Raw genomic sequence first — 16,347 nt, forward strand, 5'->3', positions numbered from 1 at the left:
GGCTCGGCTTGTGAAAATGCTTAATGAAGATGCAATTCTGAAGTCATTGACCAGTCTCAAGAGATCCCCATTGTGTGAGCACATGTCCTAAGTCAGCAATCACATCTGTGCACATTTCAGTTTTAAAAGGCTGTGAAGTATAACACTTCGGCAGAACGGCCTTAGCAAAATGAGCATCCTCCACCAGACAGCTTGACAACTCCAACCAGGATTCTTCCAGCTCAAGATTCCACACGAGTGGTGAGTATGCACGAGGACAATATTTCCAGGTATTCTAGAAAGCAAAAGTACAACTTGATTGGTTTCCATTCATCCATTCCCAAAGTTCACGTTCGTGACTCAGAGGACTCTATTGAAGCACTACTGCCTTCAATGTTCGCAGGCATCAGGACAGATGGAAGCAGCAGTCAGTATCAGAAACAGCATCTGCACATGCAGTGTGAAGTGTTATTTTAACAATTTTTAGGTTTTCTGCATTAGAGATCGATCAGATCTCTGGCCATCAGCTGAGGCAGGGAGAAGCTGGGTATGAGAGAAGCAGTTTTGTCTACTCTTATTCTCCATGTCTGACATCTAGCCAGAAAGCCACGGACATGCTACGGTGCAGGATGAGTAGAGACTAAGTTGGGCCAAGTACTAGTGCTGCAGGGTCCTAGCTCTGGTGAGCACCTGGTCAAGGCCAGTTTAAAGCTATGTAAAAGTACATCAGTATGGTCAGCTCCACAATGCATTCTTGCTGTGCAGAGGGTTTCATTGCAAGAACGAATATTAGAGTTAGGCTAGGTCTACACTTACATCACTACAGCTGTGCTGTTGTAGCACTCCAGTGTGGACACTACCTACAATGATGAGAAGGATTCTCCTATCAGCATAAGTGATCCACCTTCCCAACCCCAAGAGTAGGTAGGTGCTAAGTCACCAGACAAACTCTTCTGTCAACCTACTGCTGTCTACACTGGGACTTCGATTGGCTTAACTACACTGCTCAGGGGGTGGATTTTTACACCCCTGGCTGACCGTTAAACCGGTCTAATTTTCTAGTCTAGACTAGGCCTAAGCGGACAGAAGAATTCTTCTAGTGACCTAGCACCATGGACATCCGGGTTAAGTCACTAGAGCTACATCCCTCAGATGTGTGGATCTTCCATACCCGGGAGATGGAGCTATGCCAGTATAAATTTCCAGTGTAGACCAGCCCTGAGAGGGAGATGGTTATTCTGCTATAATAGATCTATACAACTGCTTTCAAAACACTAGAAGTTCCAGTCTGGTCCACCCTGGAAGATTCCTTTTCTTTTTAGTGACTGGAGAATTAGTGAGATTATGACATCACAAGAATCTTTAGAACATTGATCAAGGGGACAAAAGTTTAGAAACAGTGTTAAATTCAGTGTGCACAAAGCTCATGCTCTAACCCCCATAGGACCTTCAGGAAAAGGACAGCTTCGACCAGAAGTGACATTCTTAATATTTCTAAAGGTAGTAAACAAGTAGGGAAGAGATGCTGGGGTTTTTGCTTGTTATATTCTCCCTTTGTGGGCAACAGCATCCAACGTGCTAGTGAAAAACAGAATAGTATGGCACATGAGATCTAGATCTACATCTAAATACACAAATTGGAAAAGAGCTTAAACATCGAGCTTTAGATGTATTTCTGTGTCATGTGTCAGGGAAGTGGAACTAGGCAAGGGTTCCTTAAAGAACTGGAGTTGATTAACATGATAGTTGCTTCAAACACCTATGTAGAGGAGGAGGTAGGAACCTCAAAACCTGTGATCTAGTCTGTTTAGAATGACACCAATTTGCAAAGTAGCTTTGTAATAGCATTCAGATTTTTTCCATTCCCCTGCACCCTGCTGATACAAATCCTTGGGGTGTGGAAGGGGAAGTCCAGCAGCCCTGAGACATTTCACACAGCTGAGTGAGAGATCAGCACCATTCATATGCCAGCCAAAGACATTAACATACAGCTGGAAGCCAGCTGAGAGAAGTCCTCATTACACCCCAGGCTGACTGTCAAGGATTTTACAAAGCAGTCACCTCATCTTCCTCTCTAGACTGAAATCCCGTGAGATTGGAAATATATTATGAGTTTGGCTACACACCAAAGTTATTCTGGAAGAAGGTAGGGGGTGAATTTAAAGCAGAATAGCTATTTCTGAAGAACTATTTAGCTGCACTCCAAGAAATCCACTGAAGACGGATCTGGAAAACAGTGACAGACCCTTTCGTCCTAAAGCAACAGCGCTAATTTGTTACAACACAGGGTTTTCCCTTAAGGTACAACTCAAGGCAAGTTGAGTCAGTGTGCAAGAGCAGCTGGCAGGCATATAAAACACTATATTAAATACTCCAGTTCATTCAGAGTCGTAACATTTTCCATATTGTTTGAAGCTTGCACAAGCTCTGCTGGTGCCCAAACCACTGCATCAATGTAAATTGTATTTTACAGTGGGACTCACACCAGGGCATCCACAGCAGCGGCTAGAAAACACTGGAAATAAATGGGCATAAGCACTGGACCTTAAGTACAGATGTACTTGTCTCTCTTCAGTAAACGCTCTCTAATGCTACTTAAAGCATCCATCCCCTTGCCGCAGTAATTGAACAATATCAGTTTACATAGGCCACAGTCCAATCTGGTCACCCAGGGGCCATCTATTGATCTGACACAGAAGAAAATAGTGAGGCATCTATGCTAGACATACCACTGTTGGTACAGCTTCCAGACAGGTCACAGAGGGGAGCAGTTGCTTTGGTTCAAGTCAGCCAAGGAATTGGTGTCCTTACAAAAGTGGCTTTTCCTATACTGCCGGCCAAAAGACTGGGTAGGGGGTGTGTAAGGTGCAAGAGAGTTTCTGCTCACCAGAGGGTTAAACAGATACTGCCACAGGACCTTCTTGGGCTCCTTTGCTGTTCTCTCCTCAGCAACCTCACCCTCAGAGGCAGCAGGGTCTAGCGGGCTGAGCAGGGGCTCAGAGAACATCAAGGTTCGAGTCCCGGCCCCTGTGGCTTGTACAGCCAGCCACCATCGGGCATCACCCCATAGAACCGCCTGGCTGTTCCAGCTGGGGACCCAGGCCTGCGCTCCAGGCTCGCCCTGCCCGGTACACAGCTCCTGCGCTGGAAACTCTGCGCCCCTGCGGCGCCAGCGGACCCGCGCTGCGTCCCGAGGCTCCTGTGCCAGCTACCAGCTCGGCACCGCGTCCGCGGCCACCGGGGGCTCGCCCTGCTCTGTGTGCGGCAGCGGAGGGCACGGGCGGTTACCTGCCTCTCCGGGCGCCGCGGGCGGACTCTCACACCAGCCGGTCCCCGGGCGCCCCCGGGCTCTCCATGGCGCACAGGCGGCGGAGCTCCAGCGACCCGGGGGCCGGCGGGGAAGGGCCGGGCAGCGGCGGGCGGCGCTGGGACAGGCGCTCCGAGAGCTTGCTAGCCAGGCGGAGCAGGCTAGAGCGTGGCAGCTGCCCGGGGCTGCGGGCCCCCGGGGGCAGCTCAGAGGCCGGCACCCCGCGCAGGTTCCCCGCGTACCACAGCAGCCAGCAGAGCAGCGAGAGGAAGAGCAGCAGCGCCCCGGACAGCACCAGGCAGTCCCCATACGGCCGCCCAGCCCGGGTCGGCTGCACCACCGACCCCACCAGCACCAATACTAGCCCGGCCGCGTCCAGAGCCAGAGCCCCAAGCAGGAAAAGTGCGCAGCGCCCGCAGCTGTACACCATAGCGGCGGTACCTGCAGCGCCGCGCACCTGAGTAGAGCGGCTGCTAGCCCCGCCCCCCTCTACATATAGCACAAACCACGCCCACTCTGTAGCCATTTCCCGCCCACCTGGTCTATATAAAGCCTAGACCACGCCTATACCTCTATGGAAAGGGATGGGCTCTAGATACATGAGCCAACGTTCAGGGCTGGGACACCTTTCCTCTGACTTAATAGTTAAGGGGTTGGAGTGCAGATGGGGGCTCGAAGTCCCCTTTAAGGACTGTGCAGTTCAGCCCTGAGCTGCAGCGCCGCCCTGGCTTTACGCAGCTAGGCGGTAGGGAAGGTTAGGAGTGAGAATGGGTAGAACCGGCAGTAGCTATAGCTGGTGTTTGTACAGGAGACTCAGTGGTGCCTAGAGGGGATTTATCACCCTTGTGTTGGTCCTATGAGGAACCTTAACACTGCTGCTACACTGCACAATGCTAAGCTGTGCTGTGCCTCAGTTTCCCCTTCAGTAAAATGAGGATCATAAGCCTGTGCCTTTGTACAGAGCTTGAAAACTGGAAGAAAATCCGTGCACCTGAGAGATGTAATTAAGCAGACTTGAGCCTCGGTACAGACACTGCTAAATCAATGGAAGAATTCTTTTCTCTACCTGGCTACTGCCTCTCAAGGGGGTGGATTTACTACAGTGATGGAAAACCTCCTTCCCTGACTACTGAGTGTCTAGACTACAGCGGTATAGCAGCAGCACTGCAAAACTTGCAGAAAGTAATGTAATTTCAAGGGCCATAATCTGTTTGAATGTGTCACTCCAGAGTGGTGATGCCAAATTGTATGTTTTAGTACTATAATCTGCAATCCTTACCTGCTCAAACCCAATGTAATCTCTCAGCAGAATTCAGACTCTTCTTGGGTTTCTCTACTCATGGATCAGAGTAACAGCCGTGTTAGTCTGTATTTGCAAAAAGAAAAGGAGTACTTGTGGCACCTTAGAGACTAACCAATTTATTTGAGCATGAGCTTTCGTGAGCTACAGCTGATTACTTACTCATGAAAGCTCATGCTCAAATAAATTGGTTAGTCTCTAAGGTGCCACAAGTACTCCTTTTCTTTCTACTCATGGAGTTATTCAGGAACAGTTATTCCTGAATAGCTCCATGTGTGGATACTACTATTCTGGAATAGGAGCACCTTGTTCCTGTTTAGCTTGACCCATAGTTAACTTCATGCATAGACAAACCCTTAGATTGTCAAACCAGGATGAGGTGTATCAATGCAAGTCAGTTTTTAGGTGGGGGATCTACCCTATGGGTTTGCATCATGGTGCTACGGTGGTGAAAGTACAGATTGTAGACAAGGCCACAGCTTTCTAGCCTGCCAGAAATGGTGTGTGTGGGGGGAATATGCAGGAGACCATGAGAGCTATTACTGTATGTAGGCCCTGAGATTTGGGGTGAGGCTCATGGATTTGTTCAGATTAATTTGATGCCATATACAGACAGTAACTCACAGCATATTCAGTGTGAGGGAACAACCTTTTTGTTTCCTAAAGGTGCTTGTAACAGAGCGGGTCAACCACTAATTGGTGAAAATGATACAGATAAACCCAGTGATTTGGGGAGTGTTCAGCTCAATTTGAACACATTTTATATAAAACACTGCAATATTTCCTAGTAAGAGCTCCCAACACTGCACCATTGTAAACTGTCCTATTCTGAGGCATTACTGCAGAATACTCCAGCACTTATTTATAAAGCTGACAAATCCACAAACTGTCTTTAAAAAAAAAAAAAAATCAAGGCCATATTGCTTTACTGGTTCCTGCTATGTCTAACCAGTAAATCTCCAAGGTAGCAGGCAAGATATAATCCAAGCAAACACAGAACACTTGCTCATGGGTTTTCCAGGACAGAGCATTCTGGTTTACTGTAGGCTCTGAAGAGAAACACTTACTTGGTGCCTCAGTCTCACATGTATGTAACCCCAGGGGCAATTGCTAATTGCTCTGTTATCACTAATTAGTTACACTGTCATAGATTCCAATTGCAAATCTTATCCAGTGATGGTATCTCTCACCAGGGCTAAGCCTTGATCCAATCCCCACTGAAGTCAATGGCATGGCTTAATTTTCCCTTTCCAAAGGTGGTCTGAGAACCCACTGCTCCCTTTGACTTCTCTGGGATTTGTGGGTGCTCACTGCTTCAAAAAAAAACAAACAAACAAAAAAAAACAATGGCTAATCTCCCAGCTGTCTAAAGGGTATAGAGAAGGAACTCCCAAAAGTGTTAAATTTAACAGTTGTTTGCCGCATTATTGTAGCCATGTTGGTCCCAGCGTATTAGAGAGACAAGGTGAGGGAGGGAATCTCTTTTATTGGATCAGTTTCTTGACTCTCTCCTCAACAGAAGCTGGTCCAATAAAAGACGTTCCCTCACCCACCTTGTCTCTTCAAACTTAAAGGGACAGACACCATCCATTTGCAAATCACTCTGAAAATATTTAACCTGTGAAAAGAAACCAATCACTAGAACTGAGACATTAGAGAGAAAAAAGCATTTGTCTCTGGTTTTCAAGGTGTTTACACTGTGAATTTGCTGGCGCTTTGTGTCTGGTCTGTTCCACTCTTTCTCCTGAGTAATCAGCTGAGCTCACTGGAGCCAATGTGAGTCACTTTACAGTCACTGGTGTGTAAGCATTGGCAAGATCTGAGCCTCATTGATTTATTTGTATTGCAGAATACTGAGGAGTCTTAATCACAACCCAGGCTTCCATTGTGCTGGACAAACCGAACAAAGGGATGGCCCCTGCCTTGGTTTCCCCTCTTTGTGTGAGTCTTTCACTCAGTAATAGGGCATAGGACATTTTCTTTTTAAGTACAAAAAATGTGACTGTAGAAATGACAGCCAGTGGCAGGGGGCCCAGGGGCAGAGCCAACAAGTGGAACTATTTCAGTTTCACATTTGGAAACTGACTAGAGAGTGCCCCTTGAAAGACACAGCTTGCCTATTTACATGCTGAGAAGGGCAGGGATTTTTACTGTGCAATTCCAAGTTTCATTCAGGATACAAAGGGCTGGTATTTTAGACCGGACAAAAACCAGGCTACGCTGGAAATCTCTGGAGAAAGCCTGTTCCTGTGACATTACCTGCCCAGCCTCCAGACAAAAGAGGTTGGAAAACAGATAAGCATCTGAGAAGCATCTGGACTTTTAGCTTTTTAGGCATGCTGAACCTCTGACCCCCACATGCCAAGTTCACCCAGCATACAAGACTGCTCCCATCCTAGATAATTCTTCTGCTGCATATGGCTTACAGAAGATCATAACCATAGAAGTGCTTTAAATGTCCTCAGTCAGGGCATTTTTAAGTAAACAATTCCCCCTTCTGTGCTGGCTTCTGCTGAAACATGATATGCCCAAGGAGTCGGTGAGATCCATCAGGAAAATCAAGACTACCTGCATTGCTGCAACACCTGGCTTCTCATGGGGGAATTTCCCTGAGCCTGCAGGCCCACCACTCTTAAGAGATAGCACCCAACATCACAATGACTGCTGTAGGGCCACTGGGATCTCATGTCCTCTTGTTGCAGCTCTCACAGTGGTGTGATTTTCTGCTCTGTGGGTACTTGGGCTGTAGAGTCTGTTGCTATTAATGTTGGGGCCACGTCTACACTAGAAAGGCTTTACTGGCATAGGAATACTAGGGCACTACACTAACGAAGTGCTTCTAGTGCGGCTGCAGCTGTACCAGAAAAGCTGAGCATTTACCATTGTATTGAACCTGCCCCCCACGAGTGAAACAAGCTATACCAGTAAAAGTGCAGCCTTGCAGGTAGGGCTGCATCTACACTAGGTGCTAGTCAGGGATCACACTTTTTCCTATCCCTGCCCGACACGCTAGCAGAAGTCTAACGTAAGCATAGCCTAGGATTGAAATAGAGATTGGATATTTGATATGAAAAGGAGTACTTGTGGCACCTTAGAGACTAACCAATTTATTTGAGCATGAGCTTTCGTGAGCTACAGCTCACTTCTGTAGCTCATGAAAGCTCATGCTCAAATAAATTGGTTAGTCTCTAAGGTGCCACAAGTACTCCTTTTCTTTTTGCGAATACAGACTAACACGGCTGTTACTCTGAAACCTGATATTTCATATGGATATCCAGCATATCCCTAGTTATTGTGATTACTGACAGTACACATTTTGGAAGGGACATTGAATCTAGCATGAAAACATGAGGAACTAGCTTTTCCAGAGGTGGTTACATTGACTCTGCAGCAAACAGAGACAGGTAAATACCTGAGGTCTGGGTTGCACTAGGAAAGTGGGTCGGTATCACCGTTGTTCTGGAGTGTGAAAAACCCACACCCCTGAGCAACGCGCTTAAAGCGACCTAACCCCTTGTGTAGACACCATGATGTCATCAGGAGAATTTTCCCATCGACTTATCTACGTCCTCTCTGGGAGCTGGATTAGCTATGCCAGCTGGAGAAGCCCTCCCATTGGCGTAGGTAACATCTTCACTGAAGTGCTACAGGTATGCTGCTGCAGCATTTTAAGTCTAGACAAGCCCTGAATGCTGCTGGGACATAGGTTAAATACATGGAAGATACTTGCATTCCAGCAGCACCTTGGTGTAAACATGGAATTAGACACTGGATTAGTGATTCCAGCTCTTTCACACACGGGTGACACTGATCTTTGGATCCAGGCTTGGAAAGGAACATCCCTCCATGACTGGCACTCTAGGGCTGCTTCCTCCTTCTGTGGGCCCCTAAACCGGGATTACCTGTTAGACTGAGATGGGTATGTGGCACTGATGTATTCCCTGTGATGATAGGGGCATCTCAGGCATGGTGCCCACGCTTGTTTCTTCCTCTCTTCCCCCTTTGTCTGCTGCACAATCGTTGTGTTTGCGTGCTCCAGCATCCCCCGGGGACATGGTCAGTATACAATAACATGGATCCCCGTAGAAGTGGACAGCAAGGGTGTCAAATTCAGTAAAGTTACACTAGGGATGACTTTGGCCCCTCTGTGGTGAAATGAAACCCAATTCATAGTAAGAGGAAACACAAACACAGCCAGACATGACACCTGCTTTTGGGCTTGTCTCTGCAAATGCTGGATGACAATGGGCTCAACCCTGCGGCCATGACCCACGTGCATAAAGGCTGCCTGACCGCGCCCTGACTTTTCTATTTGTGCTAAAAAAGAGAACTTGAGCCTTTCCCAGAAGATCTGCAATAACCAACAGCCTAAGGTTTAAACCGGGGGCGAGTTGCGGTCAACAGGTTTGGCTGGGTCACGACCTTTCACGTGCACATTTGAACTGCTGATGCCCAGCACTATTGAGTTTTGTAATGAATTTCCTTCTTGTTTTATAGAACAAGGGGAGGAGGCAAGTAGCATCTAACCTTGTTTTAGCAAGAGTTGGAGATAATCAGATTGGGCGTGTCACCTGATACCTTCTTAAAACAGCTCTTCTGCCCCATCCAGACTATTCTGGAAAGGACTCACGTACCTTTATTCTAGAGTCTGATGAGCTCTTTTTTCAGTCTTGCTAAATCCTTCACCGCTACAACTTTCCGTGACTGTGACTTCCACAGTCTAGTTGCACATTTCCTTTTCTCGCTTTCAGGTTTGGCACCTTTTAATTGAAGTGACGCTCCCCTTGTTCTTGTGTGACGACAGGGAGAAGAGACGTTCCTGAGCTACTTTCTCTAGACCACTAATTATTTTACGTAGTTCTATCACATCCCCTCTTATCTGTCTCCTCTTTAGGTAACAATCCCAGTCTTTTCAATCTCTTCATAGGAGAGTTATCTAGGCTCTCGGTCATTCTCAAAACCCTTCTCTGATCCCCTTCCAGTTCCGCAATGTCCTTTTTGAGATGGGGTGTCCAGTGCTGCACACAGTACGCCGATAAGGGGGCACCATTGATTATATAGAGGCATTACTCTGCTCTCTGTGTTATTCTCCATCCTGTTCTCTATGCATCCTGACATCTCCTTTGACCATAGCTGCACACTGAACAGACACTGTTAATTGAACTGTGTGGGCCCTTTGTAGATCAATCAATAAAGACACCTGTTCAGTGGGAAGCTGCAGCCAAGAAAAGCAAACACTGTTGGGATGCACAGGCAATGGGAGGGGAATAATACAGAGCATATGATAAAGCCTTTACACAAAGCAATGGTGCACCTGGAAAATTCACCTGAGTAGAGGTGTCAGCACAAGACCCAGGCATTGCTCAAGTTTCACAGCAGCCCTGAGGGGCCCTGGGAGCAGTTCTTACTCACATGAGTAGCCCTTGCTCATGTGGGCAGGCCATCTTCGATTTTTGAAGGCAGGACAGCTTGTGACCCCAGCAGCAGCACAGACTCGAACGCCCTCTCCTCAGACTGGGCTGGGAGCGGTGACCCCTGGGGGTCTTTCCATCACCACAGTTACATGCAAACAGCGAGGGGAGTTTGGTCCAGTACTTTATTCATTGCATTCGGAAATCAGGCACCATCCGGCCAGAGCGACATCCACCCCCCCAACAAGGCATTAGCAGGCACAGGAGTAAAATCAGGGCATGGGAGAGATTTAAGAGGAAGCCACCCTCAGCTTGTCACATCCCAGATGGGGACTCCCCTATGGACAATCCAACCACTTCAGAATACAGTCAGATACCAGTAAATCAGCTTCTGGCCGAGTGCTCTGCCCACGGCAAGGTTGGGGTTTGGTGTCTTGTGCGCACGGCACTACCGTCCTTTAGCAGGTAGTGCTCCGAGCCCGGGGAGCATCTCAACTCTCTTGGGTACCTCACCTCATCTGAACCTTCAAGAGACGGCTGGCTGAGCTGCATTTGTTTCAGGCAAAACTGAGGGGACTCCCAGGAGGAGTCTCAGACAAGGAGACTCCCTCACAGAGCCAGAGTCAGTGGAGCTGCACCTATGAACGTCAGTGGATCTGAGAATCTGGAGAGTCCCAGACACCTTGGAGTACAAGGGATGTTAACTCACCAGAGGCTCTCCTTTGGAGTAGAGCTGAAATTTAAGGGGGGAGGGGCAGGGCACTTGGGTGGGAGTTAATCATTTCCATGCCAGCCAAGAAATGGCTCGGATTCCTTCGGGATCTGCTCATGGAATACTGAACAAATTCACCAGGGCCGCCCCCCAGAGCCAGGGCTGTATACTTTCTTATCTTGAATCTTGAATATTGGGCTCCCTGTCCCCACCTGCCACCCACATTCGCTATTAATATGAAACCCCAGGGCTCAAACCAGAGCAGCATTCTCCAGGATCTATTAACCCTAAGGCCCCAGAGCCCCTGCCCAGGCCCAGCACTGCACTTGCGGCAAGAGGGTGAATTTCAGTGCATTAACATTAGTGCAGCTGGATCCTTCCCTTTGCAGCTAAGGGCTAGACCCACGCACCTGGTGCTGGTGTCCATGGAAGGAACTTTTGTGTTGTGGCAGCTGGATTTATTTTTTGGTTGAATTGCTTTGGAAGCAGGCCTGGTTGGCTTAGCTCTATCAGCATTGTGGTAGGTAGAGGGCTCTGAAAGAGACTTTCCTCTTAGCTCAGTTTAATAACAAGCCCGATGGACATGTTAGAAAACTGTCATTCCCAGGAAAGAAAATAGAGATACAAATGTGGTTAGCGCAAGAAACACTCAGCATGGTCTGATCTCAGCACCCTGACCCAGACTCAATGGGAAGCTGTCGCTGTGAGTGCAGAATGCCATGCATTGTGACAGGGCTGCACTGAACCCAATGTGATCTTCTAATAGATGCTCCAGTTTCTTCTCCAGCTTAAGATCCCTTCATTTCATCAGCAGGGAACAAGCGTCTCAGCTTCTCAAGCAGCAGTCCTGCTCTGTGGCTGGGCAAGGGAAACGCAGGCTGTCCTTAGGGACTGGTGTCAGTTCTCATTGCTCCATTGCCTTGTAATGGTACCTGGCTCTTATATGGCACTTTTCACCAGAAGATCTCAAAAGCATGTCACAATCTTCCGTGTATTTATCTTCCCAACCCCCTTGTGAGGTAGGGCAGGAGGGGAACTGAGGCACTGAGAGGCTGAGTGTCTTGCCCAAGATTGCACAAGGAAGTTTGTAGCAGAGAAGAGAATTGGATCTCAGTCTGCAAAGCCCTAGGCTAGCGCCCTAGTCACTGGACCCTCAGTGGCATTATGACAACATGCAGCAGCTAAGGGTCTTCCCCACAGATTTTAAGGTCCAAAAGGATTGTTCAGATCACCAGAAGCGGTGGCAGTCTGATCACTTCTGACGTTTGAAACAAAATCGTTAAGCTTTGTGAAGACTAGAGAGGTTCTGCAAAACACAACCAGCGCCACACAGACTTTCATTCCTCTTTCTCCTAAGGAATTCAACTTGCTATCCAGGCTGAATGGCTGCATTTGGCTCAGAGGAGGATTCTGGTTGCAAAGAAGAGCCAGACTGTGCCTTTTCCATGAGTTGCAGCCATTTGGTCTCAGATGAGTGTTGTTCTACATCAGAAACCATCTGGGCCGTTACAATACCACCTCACCAAAGCTAGACGTGTCGGTGCGTGGCCGTGTCCTGACATGGGAAAAAGAGTGGGCTGCATGCAGGTATTGGTTTACTCAGTGCTATGCTTATGGGGCTAACCAGAGACACAGTCCAATTGTGGTCGCTGAGTCTTCTCAGCTCCCATTGACTTCAGTGGAGTCAACAACAGCTCAGCTGCTTTGAAAATCAGGCGATTTATGTAGGCGCCTAACTACGAACTAGGCAACTATTTGTAAAAATCTTGTCCCTAGTATCCAAACCAAAGACCAGTTGCACAGTTGGATTTGCAGTTGGAATGTTGTATTTACAAGTTTTTTAAAACTAACTGGGCCCCACTGGAAAAAGGCAACTACAATATTAACCAAAAATATTTGGTAATGATTCCCACTTTTGTAGGTAAATTTCCCAGGGTACATAATTCTTAACAAGAGGAGTTCAATGGCCTTGAGTTAAACAAGGCATCTCCTTTACATTTGCTCTTGTTCCGCCCAGGTGGAATGTTTGAGGTTTGTGCTGTGCTGGAATCCATCACGACAGAGACAATCACTCCAAACCGAGATAAATATGTAATTGGTGCAGTATAGCCTTGCAGCCAGAGACCTTGAGGAACGGAATTTCTTAGACAGTCTGTAAAATTGAACAGAGAAATGTTACGTCTGTGCTCAGTTGCTCTTCAGCTTGGCTGTTTAGGTAGAAATAAATATCACCCCACACTTCATCAGAAAGTCTTGAGTAAGCAACATATTGGAATGCCCTTTGGAGTAGCATCGCACACAGATGCTCGTTTCATAGTGACAATTACGAGATGAACTTCATACACATCCCATCTAAGTCCTTTCATTCTCAGCTGTGGATCATGCATGTTTATCATTCTGGATGTATCCTCTGAGGTCCAATGCAGGGTTGGCTAGAAAGAAATGATTCTGTTTGCCCTTGCAGAGCATTCTGAATGCACGGTCTCCTCCAGATCCCATTGACATATCCTGGCACTATGGATCGTCTATATTTGAAGTGTTGTACTTGGTCATCTTAGCCAGAGAGGGGTTGTAGCCATATGGCTGATGGAGAACAATCCAATCCCTTCCTAGCGTAGCCCTGTTTCCCCTATTAACACAGCACATCCTGAACAGCTGAAATCCTTTCCGGCGATACCCTGTCAGACCTGTCCTGTGACTCTTACTCAATGGAGCAGTCCCATGGATTTGAATGCCACTACTTGTGTCAGTAAGAGTCAGTCACCTGAGTAAAGGGTTACATTTTCTAGTGAAATCCCATTCATAGAATCATCGAAATGTAGAGCTGGAAGGGATCTTGAGAGGTCATCAAGTCCAGCCCCTGAGACCATCCCAGACAGGTGTTCAGCAGTACAGGTGCCGGGTGTTGATGAATACAGTTCAAAGCTTTGTCCTCTATAGGACATGGTCAATGTTTGCAAGTTTGCTCAATGTACAGTCAAGAGCAAAATCTAGCGCTTGGGCCCAACCTGCTTGTCTCCACACCAGTATTCTGCTCTCCTAGCACATAGTGTGAAATTTACTTGCCCACAGAGGACCTGCATGGGGATGAATGTCACCTATGGGGAGAGGAGAAGGTCAAAGTTGGGGATCCACTAGGCATGTCTAAGAGCAGGATCAGGCCCTAATAATCTCATGGCAAATCCAGCCAGGCTGAAAGAGGCATTGCTTGCCACCCGCGGGTGCTGAGCCTGAGCAGCCCTCAGCGGTTAAAGAAGAATGACTTGATGTTCTGAAAAAAGCGTGATTTCTGTCTCTGCCGTTGCTTCTTCCGGATGACGGGGATCCAGACGAAGCCGCAAACCAGGAGCATCAGCCCCAGGGACAGGAATGCCGGGCCACACATTTTGTAAACATTCTTATTGATCGTTATGAAGCAGGACAGGCTGGTGACCACCACCCCAAAGAGGAAGATGGCGCCTCCAACAGAAATCACCACGATGGGCTTGTGGTAGATCTCCCACTTGTTCCTGGGTGCATTGGCCCAGACGGACTCACTCCTGGAGCTGATGCACAGCGTGCTGGCTGTGTTGCTAGTGATCAAATCCTTGGATTCAGGGGACTTTTCACTCCCATCCAGGTTCTTGGGGTGGGTTTCCATGGTGCTGGGCATTGCGGGTGTGGGGGTTAATGCCTGAGAGGAACAGAAGAGGAAAACAGAGGATTAGCACTGCGGGGACTGACATTCATTCACAGGGTCATGCTGTTTGGAGGGGTCACTGATTAGGTGGAGCCAAAGGCCACCCCAGAGCCAGAGCACAGAAAGGCTCACGGGGTTGCAGCTGAGAGAGGACTGTATTGCTCCTGTGGGAACACCGCAGCTTAAAAATACCCCAGCTGGGCCCAGTTGTGCCCGGGCATTGAGCAGGCCCATAGGAACTCCCCACACTGTGCCCCTGTGCATGGGTCCGGCGCAGTTTTTGCTCCATGGATCACAAGAACCCAGCTCCCATTGGGGCACTTCGGTGAAATGGCCAGTTTTCCAAGGGTGCTCTACACCCAGCACCTCCCAGTGCTCTTGGTGGGAGCTGCTGGGCGCTGAGCACTTTGGAAAATCTGGCCCTTTTGGGACCACCCCTAGGGCAAGGCTAACAGCACTAGCCAGCAGCCCCTGCCCTGCCTTAGAGCAACCAGCAGAGCTGACCAGGTACTGCGGTCAGTGTGTGCCACATTCTCAGAGCAGGCATCAAAGGGATGGGAGGAGCAGAGCTCTGGAAGGCCCGGTGGCCTGTGTCTCCTTTCTCATGCCCTGCATTTCCACCTGAATCCCCCTCTGCTTACACCAGAGTGAGAGAAGACCCCGCCCATGAGATACAAGGACCCCAAAATGCTTCACCAGGGAACGTGTCATTGTCCCCATTTAACTAATGGGGAAACTAAGGCACAGAGTGGGGTGATGGCTTGCCCAGCTCACCCGGCAACTTGGAGAGCAAGTTGGGAATGTGGTGCACATGCCAAGCTGCCCCGTCCAGTGCCCTACCCAGTGGGCCACGATGCCTTCTCACAAGCCTCGCATAGGTAGGTGGTCCTAACTGCCATGGCTTCCACAGACATGCTTGCCCCCACAGGCTTTCTAACCCAGAATGCACTGGGGGGGCCTAGTGACAAGCTTTCCCCAGCCAGCACCCCCAATCCAGCCTGGTTTCTTGCTGGGACCCACCCTGTTCAAATCTCCCAACAGTAGTGCCTTCCTTGGGCTAAACACTCTAGCCTAGACAAGGCCACCTGGGGAGAGAGAGATGAGAGACCAAACAGAGCAGTTGGTAGGACTGGGTCTAACTTTGCCTTTGTGCTTTCTCCCTGCTTGTGCATCTGGGCAGCAGCTGGCCACAGTCAGTCCCAGAACGTGGGACTTGTCAAGGCCACATGTAATTTTAGTTTAGGGAGGCAGTGTGTGGCCCAGCAGCTAGTATGGTAGGCTGGAACTGAGGACACCTGGCTAGGTTATATTTCTGGCTCTGCCTGGGGCCTGCTGGGTGACCTTGGGCATGTTGCTTCCCCTATCTGTGCCTCAGTTTCCCCATCTGTACAATGGGGCTAATAATACTGGCCACCTTTGCAAAGGGCTTTGAGCTCACTAGAAGAAAAGTGCTAGATCAGGGCTAGGTGTTAATACGCAGCCTTTGATTTGCCAGGAGGAGAGTGAGAGACATTTCTGGGCTGGTGAGTGGTTTGCGCTCCCCGAGGTGCTGTTAGCTGCAGGATCTGCTCATGTATGTGGAAAGGCTCTGATTCTAAGTAATCCACACAGCAAATTGCTCTCACTAGCATTGCTGGGTCAGTGATGCTGCCTCCTCATGGGCCCCAGGGTTGCAGTTACTTTCTCACCAAATCAAGAAGGAAATCCATTTTCTCGGAAGCCAGCAGTGTAATGCAGAGAAGCCATTAGGATAAGAGGGAAAGTGGTGGGGTTTCTATAAACTGCTATTTCTACTGGGCTCTGATTGGTTGCTGGCTGTTGCTGAAACACAGAAAGCAGGCAGATTAACCCCTCAATGCTTGCTGTCTGCCCTTTGGAAACTTCAGCTGCTATGCAGCAGAAAATGCCAGATCCACCCGCCGTGGCCTACAGCCCAGAGAGCGGCAGATCATGGATGCC

At 48.6% G+C, this 16,347-nt stretch overlaps 2 protein-coding genes across 2 annotated transcripts; both read right to left on the reverse strand.

Annotated features, from left to right (window-relative positions):
* Positions 1 to 3,296: 3,296 nt before the first annotated feature.
* TMEM238L (transmembrane protein 238 like) lies at positions 3,297 to 3,716 on the reverse strand. Its single transcript, XM_077833300.1, has one exon. The coding sequence runs from the start codon at positions 3,714 to 3,716 to the stop codon at positions 3,297 to 3,299; it is 420 nt and encodes a 139-aa protein (XP_077689426.1).
* A 10,234-nt stretch (positions 3,717 to 13,950) lies between these two features.
* PIRT (phosphoinositide interacting regulator of transient receptor potential channels) lies at positions 13,951 to 14,361 on the reverse strand. The gene has a single exon (XM_077833061.1). The coding sequence runs from the start codon at positions 14,359 to 14,361 to the stop codon at positions 13,951 to 13,953; it is 411 nt and encodes a 136-aa protein (XP_077689187.1).
* Between the last annotated feature and the right edge of the window lie 1,986 nt (positions 14,362 to 16,347).

The sequence above is a fragment of the Eretmochelys imbricata genome, chromosome 14 (genome assembly GCF_965152235.1).
Source record: "Eretmochelys imbricata isolate rEreImb1 chromosome 14, rEreImb1.hap1, whole genome shotgun sequence".
NCBI classification, from domain to species: Eukaryota; Metazoa; Chordata; order Testudines; family Cheloniidae; genus Eretmochelys; species Eretmochelys imbricata.